Raw genomic sequence first — 25618 nt, forward strand, 5'->3', positions numbered from 1 at the left:
CTTTCAGTTCTTCAGATAACCAGGATGCACTTCCAGTGGGACTGGCTGTGCTTGGGTGTTCTGATAATTAGCTCAGTGACTGCAGAAATTGAAAACGAAGAAACTCTAGATGCAGATGTTGAAATGGAGGATTTTGACAAGCAGTCTCAAGAAGCTGATGGTGACAGAGATAAATCTTCCTTAGAGGTAAGATTACAGAAGTCTTTAGTTAAAGCTTGTTTAATTATAAGATATATAGTTATAACTAGTACAGAAATTGGTGGACAAATGTATTTTAAAAAGAGCAAGTTAACACACAGTTGACAACTGAGTGGGTGTCAGACCCACCAGTCTGAGTTTTCCAGTTGCTGTATGTGACGTGTAGGACAAGCTTAATGAATGATTCTGCTATGCCAAGGTGTAAAATCAGATCTCCTGCCTGTTGTGGATAGTCATGAAGAAGGTTTTGCTAGTCTGTGCTTCAATCTAGATACAGAACCTTTTTGTTGGAAGTCCTAACATGCCATTTCTAGAGAAGAAAGCATCTTGGTCTTATTGAGATTTTTGACTTTAGACCAGTTGCTTGATTTCAACAGTCACAGCTGCCTTTTGACACTGTCTTTATTCCCAGGAAATCTCTCTGCATTTGTTATGCTGTACTTTGTAATAGATGTGGGCAATATTCATAAATTATTTTTTCAACTTTTTCTTTTTACTGTGTAGCCCAACTGTAATGTGTCAAGTAGACAGGAAAACAGAAGAACGGAAAACATGTATAGAAAGAAACAGGGAGGAAGCAGAGTATTGGTGCAAGTTAAGTAAATTTTCTGGGGGGTTTGTTACACGTAAGATGTGTAACGGTACTTTAGTTATGAGCTTTGAACACAGGAAGCAATTTTTAAAATTCACAGATGTGAAATTGATCACTGTTAGAGGGATGCGCCCAAACTGTAGAAATGAGGGGCATGGGGGGGGTGTGTGGGGAAAAATGTTTTATGCTGCTAGATGTTTCTAATGAACAAAATCTGGTGGTCTGTCTGGGTGGACTACTTCTGGAGGTACGATAGTGTATTTCAAATGAAAAATTGTAATTTATGTTAGAGCATGTATCTGTACATGTCTTTTAGGTTGTGTACCAGACTCCAAAGCCAACTGGGGAAGTGTATTTTACAGAAACCTTTGATGGAGTATTGGCTGGGTAAGTTTATGCCTTAAAATTATAAACTTTTACTTTCAGCAGTTTAACTTACAGTGGCAGGACTTGTTTTGTATTCATTTTTCTGCTAGTATCTTTATAAAAATTAATTTTTACAGGGGTTAGAATTGGGAAGGCTGGTAATGCTTGCTCCAAATACATCATAATGTTAAGCCGGACAGTTAACATTTCAGGTATGTTGCTATTTTTTGTGTTTTAAGGAAGTTTTTAATAAACTTGGGTTTATGGACATTAAGAAAAAGAATATAATTTAAAGCCAGTTGAGTTTAACTAGCTGCAAGGTGAAGTGCATAGCCATTACACTGCAGTAGCAAACTCTTTCTTCCTCTTCACGTGCACTTAGGTACGTGTAAGAAGGCAGCGCCTTCGGCATTATAGATAAAACCTCTCTTGGGGAAGGCTTTTTTTAGCATATTTTTTATTAATTTATTGTGTTGCTTCCCATACTCTGTAAGAATTAGATATTTATGAGACTACTGAAGTAGTCTCATAAATTGACCTTACTGCCTTGAAATTTTAGAAAAATATTCAGGTTTATCTCAACAGTTCTTAAGCCAGAAATTTTTGTCTTGTCTATATCTTATAAGTTTTATTCCAACAGTATGGCCATGTGTCAGGTGTAACTGCTACTGGGTGACTCGTGTTGCTCTATGAAAAGCTGTGTATTGTGAGCTATAGTCAGTTGCTACCAAGGCACTGTCAATAAGAGTGAATATAATATATTACTTTCTATTTCTGGAATAGACTCACTACTTTTACTTGGAAAACAACTTGGCTTTCAGTCCTCTTTCTAGCTCAGATGTAAAGGGTGTAGAATATCAAGGAAAACAAATGAGTACCACGTAAATGTGGTCTGTATGATCACTGACTTTTCTTTTTTGAATCAAGCCAGGTTAGCATACTGTCACTGGCTCAAGTTAAGTAAGTGTGCATCCAGATAGAATCTGTGAATGCAGCAGAAATCTCTTTAGTAAGAGCTGGTGTGATGAGTTGTTAGAGTACTTTCTTGCTATGAGAAAAGCTTTTAAAATGTCAAAGTAAGTCTCTGGTTTCTAATGACAGATCAGGTCTTGTTATTGGTTTGGTTTTTTTTCCTGTACACTTTGATGCTGTTGAACAAAAGAGCTATCTCTTGGTTTGTGAAGGATCATGAAAAAAAGGTGTTTTCCTATGTTACTAAATTGATGGAACAAAACCAACTCTTCTGTGAAGAGCCAGACAGACAGGTGAAAGGAGATGCAACATGATACCTTCATTATGGTAGAACTTAAAGCTGCCTATTTTTCACTTTCTGTGAGAAGACTGAGATCCAACTACTATAGGAGTGAGGTCATGCCATCATAAGACATGTAGGTTTGTTGAGGATGCACAATTTAAGCTGTAAACAAAATAACATGGTAGCGGGGACCATTAACTTTTGTAAGATTGAATCTTACTCCCTTTTTCCAATTGTTTCTAAACTGTTCTCTTCTGTAGAGTTACAGGGAACTTCAGGCCACTGAACATTAGTCTGTCATTACTCACATTATGTTCTTTCATATTTTCTTATTTTTGTTACATATTTAGACCAAATGTAGAAGGAAAATAAGTTAACAAGCTCCCATCTTCAGTGTATCACTTGTCTTAATATGTCATTTCTAAAGGTTAAGAAGTGCAATACAAAAGCAGTACCAATGATGACAGGAAAAATTATTAAATAGAAGAGGTGATAAAGGCTGTTTAAAAAAAACCCAAACAACTGAAAACCTTGATTAACAAATGCAAAAACTTAACTGGGATACTTGAATGATATAATTCATCCCAATTTCTAGCTTCATGAGATCTGTTCAAAGATTAGTTTGTCTTCCTACTAAATCTAATATTCAAAGCTTTAGCTACAATGCTTCCGATTTTTTGGCCTAGCTTTACATAATTTACATAAGAATAACAAGTATGGAACTAAGATGTATGAGAAAGTAAGCAGCATGTTGCCTTTCTTCCCTAAAATTGGGGAAAAGACTACATATAAATTGACTAGGTAAATCACCAGAATAGAGTAGCTTTTTTGAGAATGGGCCTTGAAAATCTTCTGCATGACTTGTAGAGATGTTTTATTTCCTCATTGGTCTTTCTCCTGGTGGACCAGGCATCTAGTTTGCCCTTTATACTGTGAAGCTTTTCCAGCACCTCTGTTAGTAGTGAACAAATCTGACTGAAATTCAAGCAGAAAAGATAAAGTATTCATCCCTGAAATACTCCAAGCATAGTCCAGAAATGAATGAAAATAGTTCTTTACAAAATTAATCATGAGAATGTAGTATTGTAGTTGATACAATGAAGAGTTCAGTGACAGCGTTGGCTTAAGAAATTCCTGTGCATGGCTCAGGGTGGAACCACTGTATGACCAGATGAGGGTGGACTGCCCTTTCCACCCACCCCCCCGCCCCATGAACACTTTGTGTGTAGGGTATGTGCATATCTTTTTGGTAACCTCAATTTGATAAGCTGAATTTGCCTTGTTCATAGTATCAAGGAGATCAGGAGTTTGTTTGCCCTGATGGGATCCCGTCTGTTGGAATTCCCCATTTGGAATCTGTTCAGTGCATAATTGCATTTGTCATTTGTATGCTTTTACCTCTTCCTTTTGTCCTCTGCTATGTGTGTATGCTGTTACTGTCAGATAGTATTAAGGTTTCGTTGGGTAATTTTTTTCCTTTCCGTATCATATTGAAGGTTTTACACTTGAACCTTGCTATTTTCCATGTATTTTTGACATTATATGCTTAAGTAATATTCTTATATTCTGTCAAACTCAGCTTGTATATAAAACTGAAGTTTATTCAGAATAACTGAATTACTTTAGAGTTATAACTGTATATTGATTTACATTCTTAGGAAGTATTTTGAAATGCTATATTAGACTAATCTATTTTAATTTTTCTTTTCATGTTCTTTGAACTACACAAAGTTCCATGATGCCAACTGTCAAAATCATTATCACAGGTGCACAGCCTAGAAGCAAAGGCTGGTTTTCCTGTGCTTGTTAAATAATACAGCTTTGGATAGATAGTTCAATGACTACACACTTTGTGTTTTAGGTGGGTGTTGTCTAAAACCAAGAAAGAAGACACGGATGATAACATTGCTAAATATGATGGTAAGCGGTTTTAATGCTTACTTCCGGTATATAGTTTCTGATGTTCTGTTGCTCTTTGAGAAATAATTACCCCTTACCCTCAACTTATCTTTGAAAACCTACATGACGTAGGTCAAATATGTTAGTTTGCATAATGACCGTTATCCTGAAACTGACATGTGACGTGTTGCTCATTGGGTTCCTTAGCGTGAGGATAATTTTTTTTGTCATCCCAACAGTCTATTGCAATGAATGGTACTAGAATACCCTCTGACATCTGAATATTCAGTATTGATTGTTTATGAATAGTGCTTCTTCAGAACTACCTTATCTGAAATCATGTCAGAGAGACTGACCACTTCAATTTCAGTTGTTAAACATGTTTCTAAAGCAGCATGTTCTATGTTGCTACATCTGTCCTACTGATTCATGGGTTGGTCTCCCAGTCTAGCCTCTGAAACAAAATGGTTAAACTGAACGATGTTTTTCTTTAAAATACTTTTTCAGATTCTCTGTGCTTGCATCTAGGATTCTCCAGTGGTTCTTGTATAGTTTATTCTTACAGTAGTCTAAAAAAAATTTGGAAAGTAATAATGAAAAAGTTGTTTTGATGGGTTTTGTCATTGGGGTGTGCACTTGACTTATAAATTCCTAGGGTAGAATTGCCTGCTTCAATGTAATTTAAAACTGTTTGACACGTGTGATCTGTGGCAATAATTTTGCAGCCTGAATTTATGCCATTCAGGAGAAAGTGGGGAGAACAGAAAAAGTTTCTGCTGCAAAATAAGTGTTTGCTACTGCTCTTACATCAAATGAAATCAATTAATGTTAATAGAAAGTGGTAAGCAAAAGTAACTTGTAGGACTTTAGTGTGCAAAACAGTACAGAACAGATGTTTTTAGGTTTAGTAGTTACCAGGAATAACTGTAAAAATAAAGAAGTTGCAGAGGAGATATCCATACAGATGAAATGCTTATAAGAACTGATGTGTCTCTGATTCCTTGGCCTCATATTAGATAGAAATTGTCTCTAATGTCAAAACAGTCATATTTGCTTAAAGTCACCCAGAAAATTCAACATTAACAAAGTCTGTGGTGAAAAGACTTTTTTGAACTATTTTCTGATTTACCTTTTTTTTTTTTTTTTTGATCTTGTTGTTTTGCCTGGCATTATTGCTTGGTCTTAGTTTCCAGGAAGGAACGCTATTGAAGAGGAGGGAGTTTTCCTCTCTCCTGTTTAGCAGACTAGAAGAAACTAGAGATCTGTTGTGACATACGTATCTGTCTGCCCTTTCTTAATGACCTTTCACAAATCGCACTTCAGTTGAATAAAAGTAAATAGCTGTTTCATTTGGATTTCACAGTTTATGAATCTCCTCTAAAGCACATGCTGAAGAACTTGCTATGTTTTCTTCCTTTTGTTCATGTTGAGACAGGCTTTTTTCAAGATTACAGTGAATTGTAAAAGTAGTCTTTCTTTTGTGCTTTGTTCATCCCTGGGAAAAAAAAATCAGTGAATCTTGTGCTGCTAATCTCTGAGAAAATATAACTGCTCTTTTAGAAATCTTTTTCTTTGGATGTTGCACACATGCGTAATCAACTGTATTTTTTCCAAACTTGGAGAATTTACAATTATATAATCTTTTATTTTTAAAGCTCCAGGCTTGTTTGTTTGTCTTTAAGATCAAATCTGATAATTCTTTGAAAGACTTTGAGGGGAGGAGAAGCTTAATCTCCCATGTGATTAGGTTTTACCTGAAAGATTTTAATTCTATATAAGCAGGAGAGGAAGAACCATGCAGGTATCTAGCTTACACAGTGCCTTGTGACTAATGGTTTTTATGTGATGACGGTAGGAATAAATCTAAATTCCAGAGAAATATTCTGTGTTCCTCTAGCCATTGTGGGATACCACAGTCTAAAGATACAGATATCCAATATTAAAGTTTTCTTGTAGATTTCCGTAAATTTGAGAAGAGCAAGGAATAACGTATACTTTACACGTGTGCCATCTTTAAAATATTGAAAGGTAGCATTATCTTAATTGTCTAGAACTAATACCTTTTTGGTGAAATGGGAGAGTGGGCTTTTCTGTGTAGAGCTATGCATACCCAAAGTGTAGGCATCTTTTTAATTATCTGCCAACTTCTTAAGGCTGAAATAGATTTTTACAATAAAACTCATTAAATATGAACCAGAGCTTTGAAACAGTTTCTGTATTAGCAATGCAAGCATTAGGCTTGAATAAAATGACGTATCTAAAATGTATTGATACCATATTGCAATTAAACAGAAATCCAGTGGATTTTCACACATGCTACACATTTCTGCAATAAGCTTAATTAAGTTTTGTGATGTAAAAACACTTTGTTAAATGTGTACATTTTTCTATTCAATTTCATTGGTTTATGGTGGATTATGGTAAGGACATGGTTCTTTTCTACTTTGGAGTCCATGGCTGGCTTTTTTTTTTTTCAGTTGGAAAATTCTCTTTTACACATAAAACTGAGATTTTGGTAATTTTCTTTCTTTTGGCTATAACAGTTATGAAACTGGAATTTTTACTGCTGTAGAAACAGCTACTGGGGGAAAGAAAAAAGAAAAAGCTTGTCACTTCTTGTTACAACTACTTGCACTCTTTTTCCCTAAGCTTTCTTTCCTCCTTGCTGTCTGAGCCAGAACATTGGGTTAGATGGATCTTTGGCATTACACAGTTTTTATTTTATCATCTAACTGTGGAGCTGGAATTCTCGTGGTTTCTAATTCTTGAAAAGTGCTGGTTGAAATATTCCGTCACTGATTTGATAGAAAGATGTGAGCAGCAAATTTGTGTAACATGAAATTTATTTTTTTGTATTTGAGTGCTGTAGAGCAGTTAATTTGGAGAATTGTAAGCTGGACTTGAGTAATGTTTTGTACCCATGGTAGAATTACCAGTAATTAATTGGATGATTATTGTTTAACTACTTCGACTACATCAGATGTCAGGATTTCTTCCCTACTTTGGCAACTAGTCTTCATTTGCTGTTAACTCTTTGCTTTCAACAAGGCTATGATTTCTTTACTTCAGCCTACATTTTTTTCAAAGACTCTGTGTGTGTATGTTTTAGGAAGATGGGAAGTAGAAGAGCTGAAAGAAAACACAGTGCCTGGAGACAGAGGATTAGTGTTAAAATCAGTGGCAAAGCATCATGCAATATCAGCTATGCTAACAAAGGCATTTATTTTTGATAATAAGCCTTTGATTGTTCAGTAAGTAATCCCTCCAATTTTTACTTAATATTTATTATTATTAAAATCTTTAAGTCAATAAAGTAATGTGAATCCCTGTAGAAAAATACTGACTTCCATATAGCATTGACCTATCATATCCAGAGCTATCAGAACTATAAGTATGAATGATTTAATAATCAAGGAAGATTGTAGTACAAGTGTTAAGAAGTGATATTTAAACTCTTTTGAAATATTTTTGGACAGAAATCTAATATTTTACAGGATTGCTGAAAAAGCTAATTAATTTTCAGTCTTACTCTAAAAGATCTAAATCATTTGTAGTTTGAGTACAGTGTTTTTCCACTTAGAGAATATTTCTGTGTAGCTCTGTAAAAGTAACTTGAATCTTGAATGCATTTTAGCAATATTAGTGATGATGAGCACCATGGCAATACGACTACTTTTTTCTGATATTCAGACTTGCTTTGTCATACTTACAGACATATCCAGATAATTCCTCTGACTAAATTCAGTGTGTCATACGGGCAGTTTCAAAGATGGCACAAACTTTCTAGAACTCTTGCCCATTTCTACTTCACTTTGATGTTTGCATGTTGGTTGATACCACCTTGAAACTTTTCTTACTGGTGGCACCAACTGTAGCAGTTGCTACTGTGGCATTTTTTGGCTAACATTGCTGCTGTATTAGCTTGTCTGGCAATTGCAACGTTTTGGTCATGTATAAGTGTTTTGACAGTAGTGACTAATACACAGTCTTAATGTGTTCATAATTAGAACTGCAGATTAGAAGTTAATTTGTATTTGTCTGATACTTGGAATGCTTTTTGTTTTTAACTTGCTCTTTGCCCAGATACGAAGTGAATTTTCAAGAAGGCATTGACTGTGGTGGTGCATATGTTAAACTTCTCTCCAGTAGTGATGACTTGAATCTGGTATGTACTCTTACTTAACATTTGCTATCAGTTGTTCATTTGAGGAATGCATAATTGTTCTTGTGAAATGTCAAGAAGAAATTGATTCCTAATGCATCCTAAATTCTTAAAAGCTTCCCAAATATTTAAGCAGAAGATTGGGTAAGATAATAATATGCATATAATTTATTATACATACACAGAACCTTTGGAGTTGTGCATTTTTTACTGGTGGAATATTTGATAATGTTATTCTTGTTATAATTTCCATTTATTTTAGACTACCTGTAAGTCTCATTAAAACTTAAAGTAAGCTATTAAGATCTATATTCACACAAGAAATCTCAAAATGTGAATTTCAGAAGGTTGGAAGGAACAGTTTACTATGATTAACATACTCCTCTTAGTTCGCACGAGTGATGTCTTATATGCAGGACAAAGGACTTTTGTATCTCTTCAGTCTGACTTTCTGCAATAATACAAGCCATAGAATCTCAACTCGTAACTTGTGAAACAATTTTTTTACTGCATGGCACACAACATGGCATCTTAGAAAGGGCTGTGACTTGGATTTAGAAACTGAAAGTGATAGAGAATCTCTTTTCCCTGGAAAAGATCTGAATGATCAGGTGTGAAAAATTAATAAGTGCCTCAGTATGTTGGACTATTCTGTAGGTTGTTTCTCAGTATATTGATGCGAAGTTGCCTGCCCTTTCCAAACTTGTCTGCAAAACTGTTCATTACTATACCAACGCAATCAGGTATTTCTAGCTTAAAATGCTGCCTGTTCTAGCCAAGTCTCAGTTCTGGCACATGTGAACTGGTTGTTTCCACTTTTAATATTTCTGCCACTACACTGGGGTGTAAGAGATAAGCTGTCTAGCCTGTGATGGAGGATATTTTAGCAACTCTTTTTTTTTTACATTGAGAACTGGCAGTGAATTGTGGCCTAAGAGCTTGTGCAGTGCAAATGTTGTGTTGACAGAGTAGGGATGGCTGATACGTACAACAGTTGCAGCAGCTGCTTTGATGGGAGCTGGTGTTTTTGGTACATAGCAGCAGTTACAGCGTAGGATCACACATCTGGACAGACTTGGAATGGCCAGTGTGGATTCAAAAAGTTACATCATGAGCTTGGAGGAATTTGCATTGTACAAACATGAAGTGATAAGGGTACTTCCAATCCTGAAGCAGGTTGCTGTGGCCACTTAAAAGCTGACTACCCTAACTGCTACAGGTTTGTGGCTAATTGGTGGTGTTGAGCCAACATTCAGTAGCATAGTGACAGAAGTTTGTGAGGCAATCACAGTTACAACCTGTATAGGCTATAGAAGTTGTTGGATTTGAGATGCATCAGGCTATACTATTTGCTCACTAAGATTTGGTAAGCTAGAAAGGCAAGCTCATGGAAAAAACAGTAGCGAATAGTCAGGAAAAAACTTGGAACAGGAGCGTAGGCAGAATTCATCATTTCCTCTCTGGGTAAGATTTTTCATCTGTGCTTTTATCCCTGAGATGTCTGTGCCTGCTCTGCTGCCTTGACCCATGGGGCCGTAACCTTGACTTCCAAGTACTGAGGGGAACAGCAGTGAAGTGTGATGCCCTGTGTATGTGCAAAACGAAGAGGAGATTGCTCAGGACAGGCTCAAGACATTGCTTGGCCTGACCTGCAAAACCAGTAGTCAAGAAGAGCCACTTAACTCACAAAGAGTCACACTGTTACAAGGGATAATATGTACCTCTGCAAGAGTCTAGGAGGTGGTGACATGCATAAGAAGTTGCTTGTAAGCATTTCTAAGATGTATTAATACAAGTTTTAGTGCAACTTCCTAGTGCTCTTCCTTTTTCCTAAAATTTATATGCCCATGTGTGGTTTATGCTCAAGTAACTTGAGTACTAATAGATAAGTATTAAAAATACAGACTGCAGGAAAGCAAGTAGAGGCATGACATCTTTCATAATAGAAAGATGTGTAAATGATAGTAAAACTGAAAAGTTTTACATCTTAAAAGAAGGTGTGAGACCAAGATATTCAGCTCAATTACACGTGAAACTGTAATTCTCTAGTATCTGTCATCTTACTAGAAGGTAAATGCCAGAAGACAGCAAATGCAAAATTTGCCTGTTTACGGCCTGACTCACAGTTCATCCTGTACTGTTTTTGGAGTTTCACTGGTGAGGTAACTTAAAAGAGTCAATGTTCTCTCTTTCTTGTTTTTTTTAACTTTAAAATTGGATGTGTCTCAATGCTGTATATATGCTTATCGCTGTTAGAATAGTCAGTTAATTATTGTTAATTCTTAGTATTTTCCTTATTCCTTAACCTTATTCCAATTCCTTAACATTTTTCTAAGATTGTTGAATGTTGTAAAAGGGACCAGACTTAAAATACATGCACTTCTGTAATGCATAAAGTGAAAATGTGTTATTTTGTATTAAAAAAAATTTAAAATACAGACTCATTTCAAACAATACATTTATGTCAGAATATATCTTTCAAGAAGAAAACTTAGAGGAATCAAGTGGTCGTCTTCCCTCAAGCAATTGCTTAAGAATACAAGGCAGCATGTTACTGCATATTCCAAATACAAAAATCATATAAATAGTTGAAAAATACTGACATATCTAAACAGCTTACTGCAACATATTCTGAAGGAGAATAACTATTTCTGATATTTTCAGGGTGGTTTGTTGTTATTTTTTAATGTAGAGCAAGAAGACTGATAAAATACTAGATAATAATATCCCATTTTTTATCTTTATGGAAAAATGAAATTGGTATGAAGAGCAGTAACTAGTTCCCTTCCATCTTTTAGTGTTAATGTTTGTAGAAGGTTGTAAATACTTGGGTGTTTTGATTTGTGACAGGCATTTCCACTTAACATCAGGGTAAGGTCTACATAAATATATTCATCTTCCTTTAAGAAGCTTAAGTGATCTCTGTGGTTAGTCCGTTCCCTGAGAACAGGGAGCACCCAGCAACTCAAGAGGACTTTCATGATTTACCCTACCAGTTTTCAGTTACCTTTTAGAAAAAGGTAACTATGCTGTATGCCACAGCATCAAGGAAAGTAAGTACCCAAAGTGACTTCATAAAATGTACAGTATAACACATGCTCAGCTTTCTTGCTTCTACAGGAATACTTTTTTGACAAAACACCTTATACTATTATGTTTGGACCAGATAAATGTGGAGAAGATTACAAACTACACTTTATCTTCAGACACAAGAATCCTAAAACTGGAGAATATGATGAAAAACATGCAAAACGTCCTGATGTAGACCTAAAAAAATTCTATTTGGACAAGAAGACGCATCTGTATACTCTAGGTATTGTTTAATTCTCATAAGTTTAAATTGGAAAGGAGAGGTTAAAAATGTGTTTCTGTCCACTGAAGCTTTGTATTTGAGTCTGCTTTATTTGTAATAGTTTGTTAATTCTGAGGGGTGGTTGCTTAACAATTTGGGCTTAAATGATTTAATGACTGCAGAACATAAAAGTGGCTTTGAAATGCTGCTGTTTAATATTCAATTACAGGAAAAAACATATCAGCCCTGGCCAGCCTTTAGCATGAAGAATGGATTAATACTTTCAGTACTTATTATGATAAAAATATTTTTGTTACGAAAGGTATTAAAAAACACACAACTGTCCAATATTCTAGGAAGGCATCAGAATTCCCAGGAATTCAGTTAAATCTGCAGCATGCTGCACACAACTCTCCTCCACATGTTAAGAGTTCCACAAACATCTGCATCTGCAGCAGTGTGCATGAACAGATATGTTACAGCATCCTCTGAAGATGAATGAATATGGGCTGGTTTTAATTCATGTGACATCTCTTTCTGTACCAATGAACAGTATAGCAGAGATGAAAGTTTAATTTCTTAGTTCTTTTTCCCCTCTTTTCTAATTTCTGAGGAAGAATAAATAATCAGAGAAGAATGGGCTAATCTGTGGCATACTGCAAATCCAGCAAAATTGACTGCACTCTTGAACTTCCACTGAATAATGGAAGGCATGTTCAACTGCTGTGCCATGGGCAAACTTACTGTTCTTTAAAATAAATTACCGTAGTGTGCCATAGCAAACTTTCACTTTTAGATAACAGGAATAGGTGAAGCAAAACACTGTTCTTGTGGGAAAGGAATGCGTGTGTTCCTGTATTTGGGCTGTTGATTAGATATTATGATTAAAGATACTTAACTCAGATTGCATTTATTCTGTTATAATTGTTCAAATAGACTCCCTAGAGCTGTGTGATTCTAATGCATTATGTGACTGATAACATAAGTTTAAAAATCAGTTCTTTGTATTATATCACTTCAGATACGGGGGTTTAATTTTTGCATTTATGGATATTTTAATACTGTTGAAAACTCAAGAGCTTTATTAGATATTATCAAACTGTCATTGTAAGACTTACTCTGGTTTTCATCACCCATTTTTATAAAACTGTCATAGAAGTGGAATAGTATTTACTTTGAATTAATAATCTTTGTTGTGTTGAATGGACATCTGAATATACTTGTTAAGCACTTATAAATGTGTTCACTGGTTATTAGAAATGGATCTGGATACAACGTCTGTTACAGAGTCTCACACTGCTCAGTTCTGTGACCCTGCCTTCTCAGTTACTCACACTTGCTAAAATACTTAAACATTTGAAGACAATTTTCCGTATTTGCAGTCTGGCATTTGAGGGAAATGGCTGTTAGCTTTGAATCAGAGAAAATACTGCTTTGATGATCCTTCAGCTGTGTTACGGACCCAATTCTTGCGTTTCCATGCTTTTAGGTGTGAAATTGTGATTTGGTAGCAGAGATGCCTTTTGGGGCACGGGTTTGTCTTTCATTGTCTGTGGTTTTAAATAAATAAAGCAGAATTTTGGCCAAGTGGTAGGTTTTTGAAAAAATCTCTTAATGTGCTTGGATGTGTTTCAGCAATTGAATTTGCTAGAGTTTTCATTTCTGGGCGCCTGATACTGGTCATACATCCACCCCCACAGTAGCAACTTCAATGTTTTGTGTCCAGATCCAGTACCTGGGTGGGGAGTCTGTCTCCTGTTTGCTCTTATTTGTCTAAGTCTGCTTACTATATAGGTTTTGGTTAAAGATATTTGTAAAATGAATGCTTCCCTTATTTCTTTAATACAAATTTCTTCAATTTAGTGCTAAAACCAGATGATACATTTGAAATGTTAATCGACCAATCAGTTGTCAGTAAAGGAAGTCTTCTTGAGGATATGGTTCCTCCAGTAAACCCTCCCAAAGAAATAGAGGATCCTAGTGATAAGAAGCCTGATGATTGGGATGAGAGACCAAAAATACCTGATCCAAATGCTGTCAAACCAGATGACTGGTAAGGAGAATGTTTTTATCTGTACAATATCGTTTACATGGTTACCAATTACAAGATTTGACTGGTTTTGGTTTTTTTTTTTTTTTTGCTAATGATAATTGCGATATGTTTCACTACTAAAAGCACTGAAGTTTGAAAACATAATTGAGGTGGGTACAAGGATCTGGTCATCTTCTAAGGAAAGAAATAATTGTGCGGTTGCAATTAGTAACTAGATTACTACACCTGAAAGATTAGGAAGAAGGTGGGTTTTTTTTTTCACTATATAGTCTTAATTTACATTCAATGATTTCTACTTCCTTGTGTGTGAACTACTGTGCATACGGCAACTCAGGAAGAGGAGGGAGAAACTTAATGGGAAGACCTGACTGACACCTGCCAGTTGATGGCAGTAATTTCTGGGCTAAGTAGTTCTTTGAAACAATGTAAATATAATCCAGATATTTATAAACAGATAATTGGATGTCTAATTCTCATGATCAGTGTGTCTAATTCTGTTGTACCTTTGAAAATCATCCCTTTCATGCCAGGTACAGTCCTCTGAACAGAACATTGGTTCAATGTCAGGCTACTGTATTTTCTAACGTAAGTCTGTAATTGAAGGGATGAAGACGAGCCTTCCAAAATAGAAGATCCTGATGCTGTTAAGCCTGAGGGGTGGCTTGATGATGAACCACAGTATGTTCCAGACCCTAATGCAAAAAAACCAAAGGACTGGTAAGGACTTGATCAATAAGTGCAGGTTGTTAACATGTCTTGTAGATAAGCCTGCCTGTTCTCTGTGGCAAATTGAGTTGTAGGTCAGAAGTCAATCCAAATCTCATTGTCTTTTGAGGTAGTAAGTAGGAGTGTGTAAGGTATGGCCAAATACTTGTTGTTTTGGGGGGCTGCTTTTAGAAAAACATGAACCTGTCAATTACCTTTTGTTTTCTGAGGATATATAAACAAAAACAGAATATGAAGGACCCCTTTGAAAGAATTTGCTACAATGTTAAACCATGAAACAGTTTAAGTTGAGAACTTGAAATCATCATATAATAGTCTCAAAGGGATCTCTAAGGATATTATGGAGAAATGTTTCAAGCTGTCTGCAGATGCAGGCATATAATTTCATTCAGTCATGCTGTGGTAGTTATGAACATGTGACCTTTAAAAAAAAAAAAAAAAAAGGCTGTAGCACTCCTTAAAAAAAGTGTTTATACTGTTGAGTAAAGTTCTGTGAGCTGGTCAAAATTCTGAGGTTGTTATAGCAAAATGTGTATGGACCCTAACTTCAGACTGACTGTGTGTTGGACCCCAACTTCAGACTGCCAGCCTGATCTCAAATCAGTTGTTTGTAATTTTTTTTTTCTGTAGGGATGAAGAAATGGATGGGGAGTGGGAAGCCCCTCAGATCCCTAACCCAAAGTGTGAGACTGCACCTGGTTGTGGACACTGGGTGCGTCCCATGAAGAATAACCCAAACTATAAAGGAAAATGGAAAGCACCTATGATAGATAATCCTAACTATCAGGTAATAGCAATATTGTAGGTAGTTGTTAAAAGATACAAAGTTCAACAGAGCAGGCAAGTCAAAGTGGTATATTTGTCTAGGCTTTTTTACAGTATATTTCTATTTTAGAATGAGTCTGAATACCCTCACTAAACATTTTGAGCTTTTTCATATTTAATTTGCCTTTTTCTTTAAGTATACTGGAAAACAGAAATGCTCCCTGTATTAAAACAATTTCTCTGTTAAAAGTTGCTTTTGCTACAATTTGCACTAGTACCACTTATTTAATATGTTCTATAGAATTGTATTCTGAATTTTGTTATTTAATGAAATATTTCTCTTTTTTGTTGGGGTTTTAAGTGTGGGTCTCTTAAATGAACAAATGTTTTTATTAAAAAAATGAAACCTTTCAGTAAGCAGATTGACTTACTAGTTCAATTTTAGTGGGAGGATCAATTCTGGATAATTAAATTCCCCTCCTCCCCTCTAGATATAAGAGGTAATCAGTTGGATAATAAAGAGAGTTGCTTTGTATTAATTATGGCTGGGGAGTACTTGAAACTGGTTTCTTTGAGCTTAAGATCCTAAGCACATTTGTAAACAAAATTTGGCTCTAACTTGCACAGGTATCATAAGGCTGAATTTTCCTTCCCTAAAATTTTCCCTAACACTTCTGGTTACAGTAGCTGTCAGTTTATATATATGTGTGTGTGTGTGTATATATATATCTCTATAAAAATATATTTATATTTTTATTTATATATTTATACCAGACAATAGATGCTTACCTCAGAAGATTCCATCACTGGCCACAAAATATTGACCAGTGCCCTTACAAAAATGTAGATGCTATATTGATGAACAAACGCCAAAACTATGTATTACTTAAGGAGAGACTAGAGGAAGAAGGAATACCAATGTCTTATTTTCCTGCAGTGTTAGGAAATTTGTTTCCTAGACTTACTCTAGGAAGTTTACAAAGACTGTGCTTGGAATCACCAGTAGCAGGAAGAACGGAGATACTTTGTACAGTCAGTTATTACTGTAACCCTGTATGGACAAAAAACCCTAATTTTAAGAGGTCTACCCTAAGCCAGAAAATTGAGACCCATCTGCCAAAATCCTATAGACTATTTCCAATTCAGTTTTAATGTAGGTTAAACTCTACTGCTTGTCTTTTTAAATAACGCATTTAAAATAGTTGGGAAGTTCTAATTATTTTAAAATTTGTTTCACAGTTTGTTTTTAGTGAGGTATAGGTAATGTGATTACATTTTTTTTTTCCTTAAAAGGGAATCTGGAGCCCTCGGAAAATACCAAACCCAGACTATTTTGAAGATCTTCACCCATTCAAGATGACCACTGTCAGTGCTATTGGTTTAGAACTCTGGTCTATGACGTCTGATATCTACTTCGATAACTTCATTATATGTTCAGAAAAAGAAGTAGCAGATCGTTGGGCAGCAGATGGCTGGGGCTTGAAGAAATTAGTAGCAAGTGCTAATGAGGTATAAGCTTTACTATGTTCTTGATAGCCAAAAGTAGTGAGGAGGATGTGCTGTTGGAAGAATTTTCTGTCAATTAATGCTGACAGAATATTAATTTTTCTGCAATTAATAATCTTGCTGAGTAACTATGATAGGTTTTTTTCCTTCTAGTTTGGCTTTTTACCTTTCCCAGCTCAATATCCTCTTGAAATTAAAAGGGTACAACATTTTACTTAAACACCTAGTGAGAAATTGGCTTCATTATAGTTAATGAGTCTTCTGCTGTTCACGGTGATACTAGAAATTCAGTACCTGTCAGCAAATGGAAGCTGAGTTACTTACACTCAAAGACCTCTTTTTTTTTTTCCCTTTCTTTTCACTTGTGGCTAACTCCGTTGTATACGTTCTTTAGATGTTTCCCTCCCGTGAGGAATGGATAGTCATGTGTGTTTTCTGTTTAATAATTTTAGGCCTTTGGCTGCTTAGATGTATGTTATGCAGTTCTGAAAATAGTGCATGTATGTTTATGGAGGTGCATCTGTTCTTCTGTTTCTATGTGTGCGTCCACATTTTGTTTGTATACTGCACTTGGCCAGCCTCCACAGTTTTTTCTAGATCTCTTTCCTATGCTGTAGGATGGATTTGTCCTGACATACGGGATAGTGAGCCCCTCTAGTGGTGGCCTTTACTGACTACAGTTTCTTTCTTTGAATGGCAACAGCAGGCCTGCAGTTGTGGGAAAGAAACGATGGGTTGGTGGCAAATGTGGCCAATTCCTGACAGCTGCTGTTTGCCACAGGATGAGCAAGTAGCAACAGCATATCAGCCCATGCAATTAGGAAAGCCACCTCCTCCCACAGCCTCGCCCTTTTCTGAAACGTTTGGTTTTATGTCTGGACCTGCATCTAAACCTGTACACACAATAGCAAAAAATATTCCCTTGAGTCCCCTCACTCCGCTGTGCCTCTCAAACTTCCTACATTCGTTGCTGATGTACGCTTTCCAGAGGTCTTACTTGCCTACTTACCTCTACTGTGTAAGTCAGAACTGGGCTGAGAAGACAATTTACTCCCTGAATAATTGGCTGTCAAAGGAGAGAATGTCGTAGTATAGATGGAGCATGACATTGCTTTTCAGGAGGCTGGCTGCTGCTCTGAGGTTCTTGATGCTTTGGGAGCTTTCAGCTGAGTTAGCACAGTGTGGGGGAAAAAATAGAGTAGCTGGAAAGGGTGTAAAGTGTGAGCTTGCCAAGACTCCACATGTTGCTTTACAAAACTAAGTAGTGGCCAGTCTAGTATGTCTGGAGTGCCAGGTTTGTTTCTTCTTACTTAGCACCTGCTATTTATTTGCCATCTGTCAAGCTGTTACTTTACTAGCATTGAAATCCAATATTGTTTTAGTCATTAAAAAGCAAAGGTAAAGAAGGGTTTTCTTTGGGCAATGTAAAGCTTAAAATATATACAGTACACTCTATAAACTTATTGAAGTGTTGAGAGGGATGTAAATGCAAAATCTCTTTTTTTTTTTAATTGCTTTTAATATAGCCCGGTATGTTTAGTCAACTGGTGACTGCTGCAGAAGACCACCCGTGGCTCTGGGTTCTTTACATCTTGACTTTAGCTCTCCCTGTTGGTCTAGGTGTGTTGTTCTGCTGGCCAGCAAAGGTTAGAGAAATTTACTATATTTTTATTTGGTTTTATTCTTAATACTTTATTTGAAAACTCTTAGCATCTGTGCAACGATACACACTTTTAATGTGCCATTGATATTACTTAGCTTACAGTGCCTGTTGTGTTTAATTCTTAATTTGAGTTTAAATGTAAATTGATTTTTAATTTGTTGTAGAAAACAGATGAAGATACTGACTTCAAAAAAACTGATATATCTAAGCCAATTACAAAGGGAGAACTAAAACAAGAGAGAGACGAATTAGAAGATGATGAAATGGAATTAGAAGAAGAAAAAGAAAACGAATATACTGCTGAAGATGGTAAGATGAGCAAGCCAGCTTGCAGTTTGATTAAATATAAAGACATGAATGGGACTAGTTCATGGGTTGCATTGCCAATAATTACAACCAGTTATCTTAGAATATGCAAAACCTGCCTTGCTCTGAGTCTTCTTTTTCTCTTTGACAACCTCCAGCAAGTGGCATTCCATGGCTAATAGCTTCCGACAGTCTTTTATGTTTGTAGACAGTGATCCATATTTTCTCCCTTCTAAATAATTCATATATTGAACGCATTTGGATGGTTCCAATATATGTACCTGAAGTGGTTAAAGTCACATTGTTGTCTTTAAAATGTGTCTGGAATAGCTTTAAGTCTTTAACATAAGCCTTTGGGCTTACTCCTCTGTGAGAGGGTTGTAACTTGAACTATTCTGTTGGTCACTGATTTTAGTGGCTCTTGTTAAAGCCTGAAAATACAGTAGACTTGAAATACTGAAGTCTGCTGCTTCCTTTGTGTCGCTTTCTAGCAATGCATTGCGTGCCTGCAGAGGTCTGTCCTGCTGCCCCAAGGGAGAAAGCAATGATTCAGTAGGTTGAGCTATACTTTGGCATCCAATGATAAAATCATCTTGTGTTATGGTATCAGAGGTTACTGGTACTATTCAACTATGGCTCTGATGTTCTGTTAGCATTTCCCTGAGTCTATAGTAATGAATAAAAAGCAAATCACCTAACTTATAGTGCATTATCTTGACTTCCATGAGAAAATTCTTAGCCTCAGACCTCTGCAAGATTCTGCCTCTTACTTCACTCTTTGGTAGGAACAGAGAAAGTGACAAGTGACTGGCATGGAAAGTTAGAAACCTAGCAGACATTTCGTGTTGTTTGGTTTTGTGTTTTTTTTTTTTCTTAGCACTGACATCACTTTGTATTACTGACTGAAACTTTGTGGCTTTTGTCTGTGTCTGCACTATGTTCCATGAGTGTTGGTGGCTTCTGCCTGTATGACTTAAAAGTTTACTCAGCATCAGATGTTCCCATGCCAGTACTTACAGAATTGAGTACGTTGTTGGTACAATGCTTGCCACACCAAACTTAGTCCATCTGCTTTACCATTTGAGAGCCTTACCTAGGCATTTAATTATTTTAGTTATGCTACATATATTTTTACATTAGCATAAATTGTGTAGGTACAGCATTTCAGCATTGTATCTTCCTACATTTTCCTTTTGATCTCACTTTACTTTACCTGCTCTTTGCTCCTGAATTACAGAATCTGTTTTCTTTTACCCGGTCTTGATGCAGATCATAGATATGTTTTGTACCTCACATGCTACTGTTGCAAGGCTGATATACCTGAATTCCAATATTCTTCTGTTAAGTCAGTTAATTTAGTTAATTACAACACATCACTTAATAAATAATAATGTTAAAGTGTGTGTTTGAGTGTTAGAAATAAGGTCCAGGCAATCGCAGAGGAACACTGTTTAGCTCCCACAACTTTTTTAAAGAATTCCACTTGGAGCAGCTGTTCATGATGTTTCAAGAGTAGGTTCCATTTTAGACCTTTACTTTCAGTTACTAAAGTGAACACAGAGTAAAACTAATATAGCTAGGTTTTGTATGACAGTTACAAGGTTTTCAAGTAAATTCTAGGTTTCAGAGGGAAGGAATACACTTTGCTGTCTCATGACTTCCCGGTTTCTCTTTCTTTATGAAGAATTGCTTAGCTTCCCTTAGCTTCCTGCCACCTTTTACATTTGCAGGTTGAAATCTTCCCTTTTTTCTATCATTCTTTTGCCTCTTCATATCTGAAAGCATTAGTGAATTTGTCTTCTGCCTCCTCCTGCTGATTCTTTTTGCTACAGAGAGAAGAGAAATGGAGGAGACAAAAAGAGAGCTTATAAAGGATACAAAGAAGATGGGAAGGGAGGCTCCTCCTTCAGGTACTGGGAAAGGGAAATAATTTGGGCCAGTACTTGAAAATGGTCTCTCCTTTCTGTTTGTTTTTTTTTTTCCCCCCCCCCCGCTTCCTTGTTGATGGTAGAACTTCAAGCTGGTGGATGCCAGCTTTCATCAGATACAGATGTGAGGTTTTTTTCTGAGATTTCTCAGTATGGTATCTGTAGTTGTAAAAATTATTAGGATCCAAAGAGACTAGTAGAAAATATTTACAATTCCTTTATAGTTGTTACCTGTTTCTTTGTTTTCTGCAGTTGAAGGTAATGGGGTTTGAGCTGTGGAATACTGAATGATTTGAGATCCACGTTTTATCATGGGGCCATTAAAAAAAGAAAAAGAAAAAGCATGGCACAACAGCAAATTTAAGAAACACTTGTAGATTTCTTTGGCTCCAGTGAGAATGAGTTGCTGGCAGAGTGCTTTTTAAAGGGCATCGTCGATGGGATGTACTGTTTTATTTTGTTCTATGTTAATTTTTGTGGCATTGGTAAAGGATGGTGTGTTCTTGATTTGTCCATTCATCTGCTTTGTCTTCTTGCTTTCCTTGCCTTCTAGATAAATACTCCAGGAAGTAAAAGAATGTTGCCAAGAAAGGGAATTTCAGGGGCACAATCTGAACGTTATTTGTGAAGTCATACATTTATTTATATGAAAGACTGTTTAATATTAGACTAAATGAAAATTAATAATTTTAAATACTGTAGTTGTCCAGTTCTGGCTTTTACTGCTTCTGATGTCTGAAGTTTTTTGGTTTCTTTTGGGTTTTTTTTCCCTCTATTGAAATTGGTACTTATGGGAGGTGCTGGATTTGCATCATCTAAAATTTCTAATTTCTTCATTAGAATATGAGCAAAGGCTTTGTGAATTTTTGCCAAGCTCTTCTGTTAAGGGCTTATTTTTAGAACAGAAATCTTTGTCTACATCTATCTTAAAATATGATCTCCATTTTTTTTGGTCACTTCTCCTTTTGGTAACAATAGTAGAGACGTATTGTAGACATGCATCAGGTATATTTACAGATGGGAAAACTTAATTTCTTAGGGCTTCACTAATTGTTATGAACTGTTTGGCTCAACTTATAGCTATACTGTAGGCAAAGTTTTTCTTGTACTCCTACAGAAGTCTCAAATAGTTTAATAAATCAGCATTTTCCAGATTATTGTCACCAAGAATCGGGAGAGTCGCATCTTATATGTGACTACCATCTGAATTTGTGTGGTTACTTTTGTTTCTGTTTTACTGAGCTGAAACAGTAAGAATTGTGGGTGGGGGTAGGTGTTGGCTTTTTGGGGTGGTTGTTTTTTTAACACTGAAGTAGTGCTTATGAGACATAGGCATGACCTGACAAGGATAGAATTGAGCGCTGCTTCATTGCTGTTTTTAACTGAGCCACTGACAGACTGTTAAGTTGTAAAATGCCATCTTATATCCTTCCTATCAGATTTAGATATGGTTTCTTGTTTAGTCTTGATAGAAGGTATTGCAAAGGGTACTCAATTTCTAGAAATTCTCACTTTAAGACCTCAGTTTGAAGTAAAGGGAGACTTGCCAAATCCCAGTAAGTCTTTTATTTGAATTATGCTGTGGTTGCAGAGGTTTAGTTCTTATAATGAGCATGGATACCTAAAATGCAGGCATGGGAGTGCCAGCTGTTAAGTACTGAAGCCCAAAGTGGAAATCAAAACAGTTGAGTGCCTGGCCTCCTTCACAAAACATGGAGAATACAGAGAGATGGTTATGCTAGAAAGGCAACCTACGTGCTGATCAGAGAGCAGCCTAGAATTCGCAATATTTGGTGCATGCACTGCTCTTTAGTGCAGTGACATGGCCTCAGTAAGGAAGTAGAAACCACCTTTGTGTTGCTTAGCCTATAGTTTGTCCAGGGAATTCTGGAGAGTAAAAAAAACTTTTTTACTTTTTCTTTCTTTTTCCTCTCCAGTCCCTGTCAGTTCAGAGATGTAACTGACACCAGTTCAAAGGTCTAACTGACAGCCTACTGCTTTTTGTGAATAGTTTTATCCTAGTAGTGCAAGCTGGACATACTTCAAGTGAGCTTCAAGGGACATACTTCAAGTACAGTGCTTTTCTGACTAGTTTCTGCGTTGCAATAATGCATAAGAAAGGGGTAGACACAGAGCTGCTTATCCCTCAATCAAAACAGTATGTGAAAAGAATTCCCTGCTGAAAAGGGGAGTTCCCTTAGGTGTCATCCCATGGTGGATGACTGATAACTGCAATATTGTACTTTGCTATGTAAGTCAGAATTTAGTGAGATTTGGGATGCCCGAGTTGTCCTATTTTGGACTCAGGTCTCAAAACTGTCTAATACAATATTTGGATTTAAGGACTTCCCTAAACGAAACCAACTTAAGGTTGTCATTTTAGTTGGTCACTTACAAGTCTGAAGAGGGTATGTGCTGTTGTGAAAAGAGGCTAGGCTGAAGCTGTTAAAATTGGTTATTAAATCCGACAGCTATCAATTTTTACTAATTCATGGGAATTCTACTCTCTGTATCACAGAGATGTTTTTATGGGTTATTGTAAACAAGCAGTTCATTCTAAGACGGAAATTGGCTTCTTTTCCTTACTAGTGTGTCTGGATATAGTGCATTTTTAATATAGCTCTGTTTACAAAGTAAAATTAATTTTTTCTGCAGAAGATGAGGGTGAAGGTGGTGAAGATATCGATGATGAAGAAGAAAATGAGGTTGCAGATGGAAGTCAAGAAGAAGGTGATAAGTCAAATAAATCTGGTTCAGAAGATGAGGTAAGTTTGGGGGTTTTCCCCCTATTTTCTCCTTGCCCTTGTCCAACATCGCACTTCTAACTAAGCCCAGTTACCTACAACAAGAGTTGTTCTTCTGTTGAGCCATAAAACAAATAATGAGGTGGGGATGTGTTTTTATTTGTTTGACATCTCAAACGCTCTGTATAGGTTTGTGAAACATGTCTCTTCCTGTGTAATTTTAGCTAGGAGGTGATATTTATTGTAAAATACAGGTATAGAATAGAAGTGATCATGCAGGTCTCTAAACATGAAATGTTTTTACAGGAGTATAGTTTTTAACAGGTTATTAAATGAATTGCAAGTCTTCAAAATTTGGATGCTGCAGTAGATGTCAATCTCTTTATCATGCTACTTAATTGATGGAACATATGCTTCTAACTGAATAGCCTTTCAGTGAGACTTAGAAAAACCTTAAGCTTTCAGTTTTTTGTTTGTTTTTTTTTAATTCCAGAATAAGGTTTTAAGCAAAATGACTATGCTGGTTTTGAATTCAGCACCTGCAGTTTCATTTTTCTTGTGCAGATTAATCCAGTCACCAGATAATCTATAAAATGTTTTTCAGAAAATAGCATTGTAGCATGGAATTTGTGTGTGCTTTTCTTGCTCATCAACTACTCACTATCCTTTCATTTAGAAACTGGTATGTCTGAAACACTTTAGATCCACCCACAGTATTTCTGTTGGTCATCTTGTGCTTGTCACTCCTTAAATTAATCCCTTTCCAGATTAGGGGAGTTGTTTAATGTAATGTTAACTTCTTTTCATATAAAACTCTAGGAAACTGTACCTTGCATGAGGTTGCACTGTTTCAGCACTGAAATTCTTCATTAATTACCCCTTATTCAGTACTTCCTCTTGTTCCTGTAAAAGGTGTGGGGTTTTTTTCCCCCCTTGTACATTTACCTAAGAATACAGTATCTGATGAACCCCATTAAGATGCATGTGACTCTTTGTGAAAGTAGTAAGATCTGAATGTCTGTATGCCATTACACAGTATCACAATGAGGTTATGGCTTGCTCTTTTCTGGATATTTTCAGGGTGTACAAGTTTGTCATGAGTTAGCTAGTGACCTACTTGGGAGACGTCATGCACAGCATGCCTTCGCAGGTTGTGCCACATTCTGTGAGCCGTTCCTTCTGAATGAGGTGCTTGCCATTAGGTGATGCAGGAAAGTAAGGAAGCAATGCATTGTCTGAGAATGGAGTTCATGTTGGAAAGGTTTTTCATGCGCCTCTAAGCTAATCGCTTTTAAACTGAGAAGACTACATCTGATGTAAGAACAGTTTGTTCTATTTATCTCTCCAAAGATGGCAGTTAGAATTTTTTAAATGCTTCTTGCTTAAGAAGTGGAAATTAAAAATAAAAAAAACCCATAAGATGCACTTTAAGGAAGTTGCTAAATTAATTAAAAAGTCACCGCTTTTAAACCAGTGAGTAAATGGGCAAAACCAAATTTCTGACATCAGTTTAGATATACTATTCTCTTCTTTCTGAATATAGAAAGGAAAAGTCTTCTACCCACTTTATTTATCGTTAGATTAGGATTGTGGAAAAAAATGTCTTATCACTTAAGTGTTGCTTTTAGTGATAATATGATTGGGGGGGTCAGAAGGAGGAATAAAGTAACATGCCAGTTTTTGAATAATTAAATTAAAATTGGTTTAAAATGTTAATGCTGAATTTGGTTTTGTGGGTTTTTTTTTTTCAGATGAAAGAAGCTGATGAAAGCACAGGTTCTAGAGATGGTCCACTAAAATCAGTGCGCAAAAGAAGAGTACGAAAGGACTGAGTTACTTCCAGTTAGTATTTGTAGGTCTAGATAATAGTAAATTTTTTGGTATGCCACTTCAGTGGGCCTGACAGCATGCAAGTTCCTGAGATTTGAAGGATAAAGGGGGACTCATTGCTACTTAACCTCCTATTTTCATTCTCTAACCTCTTTTAACCTTCCCAAACTTCTTTGATTCCCTTTTTTAAGGAGAAATACTATCTGTGAAGAGGTAACTGATGTTTCAAATTCAGAATAAAAGTGAAATTACAAGCTGGCCAACTGATTTTAAGGTGAAGATTCTTAAGATTTGAAGATTCCTAGAAATTAGTATTAGTTGGAGATAAACTTA

At 36.1% G+C, this 25618-nt stretch overlaps 1 protein-coding gene across 1 annotated transcript; it reads left to right on the forward strand.

Annotated features, from left to right (window-relative positions):
- CLGN (calmegin) lies at positions 1–25492 on the forward strand. The gene is made up of 15 exons (XM_072861958.1): positions 1–186; positions 1107–1177; positions 4273–4331; positions 7420–7561; positions 8394–8475; positions 11593–11785; positions 13628–13817; positions 14421–14534; positions 15174–15330; positions 16602–16817; positions 18341–18460; positions 18642–18786; positions 20616–20693; positions 23367–23476; positions 25207–25492. Exons 1-15 carry the CDS (start codon positions 25–27, stop codon positions 25285–25287), a joined length of 1920 nt encoding a protein of 639 aa, XP_072718059.1. The 5' UTR covers positions 1–24; the 3' UTR covers positions 25288–25492.
- The last annotated feature ends 126 nt before the right edge of the window (positions 25493–25618 follow it).

Source organism: Ciconia boyciana, chromosome 5 (assembly GCF_034638445.1).
Source record: "Ciconia boyciana chromosome 5, ASM3463844v1, whole genome shotgun sequence".
In the NCBI taxonomy this organism is placed as follows: domain Eukaryota; kingdom Metazoa; phylum Chordata; class Aves; order Ciconiiformes; family Ciconiidae; genus Ciconia; species Ciconia boyciana.

Excerpts from the sequence above, each read along its gene's own strand:
- CLGN (XM_072861958.1), top strand. The coding sequence starts at position 25 with ATGCACTTCCAGTGGGACTGGCTGTGCTTGGGTGTTCTGATAATTAGC. Across the intron at positions 8,476-11,592 it reads GTAGTGATGACTTGAATCTG|GAATACTTTTTTGACAAAAC; the intron begins GTATGTACTCTT and ends TTGCTTCTACAG. Across the intron at positions 14,535-15,173 it reads GCAAAAAAACCAAAGGACTG|GGATGAAGAAATGGATGGGG; the intron begins GTAAGGACTTGA and ends TTTTTTCTGTAG.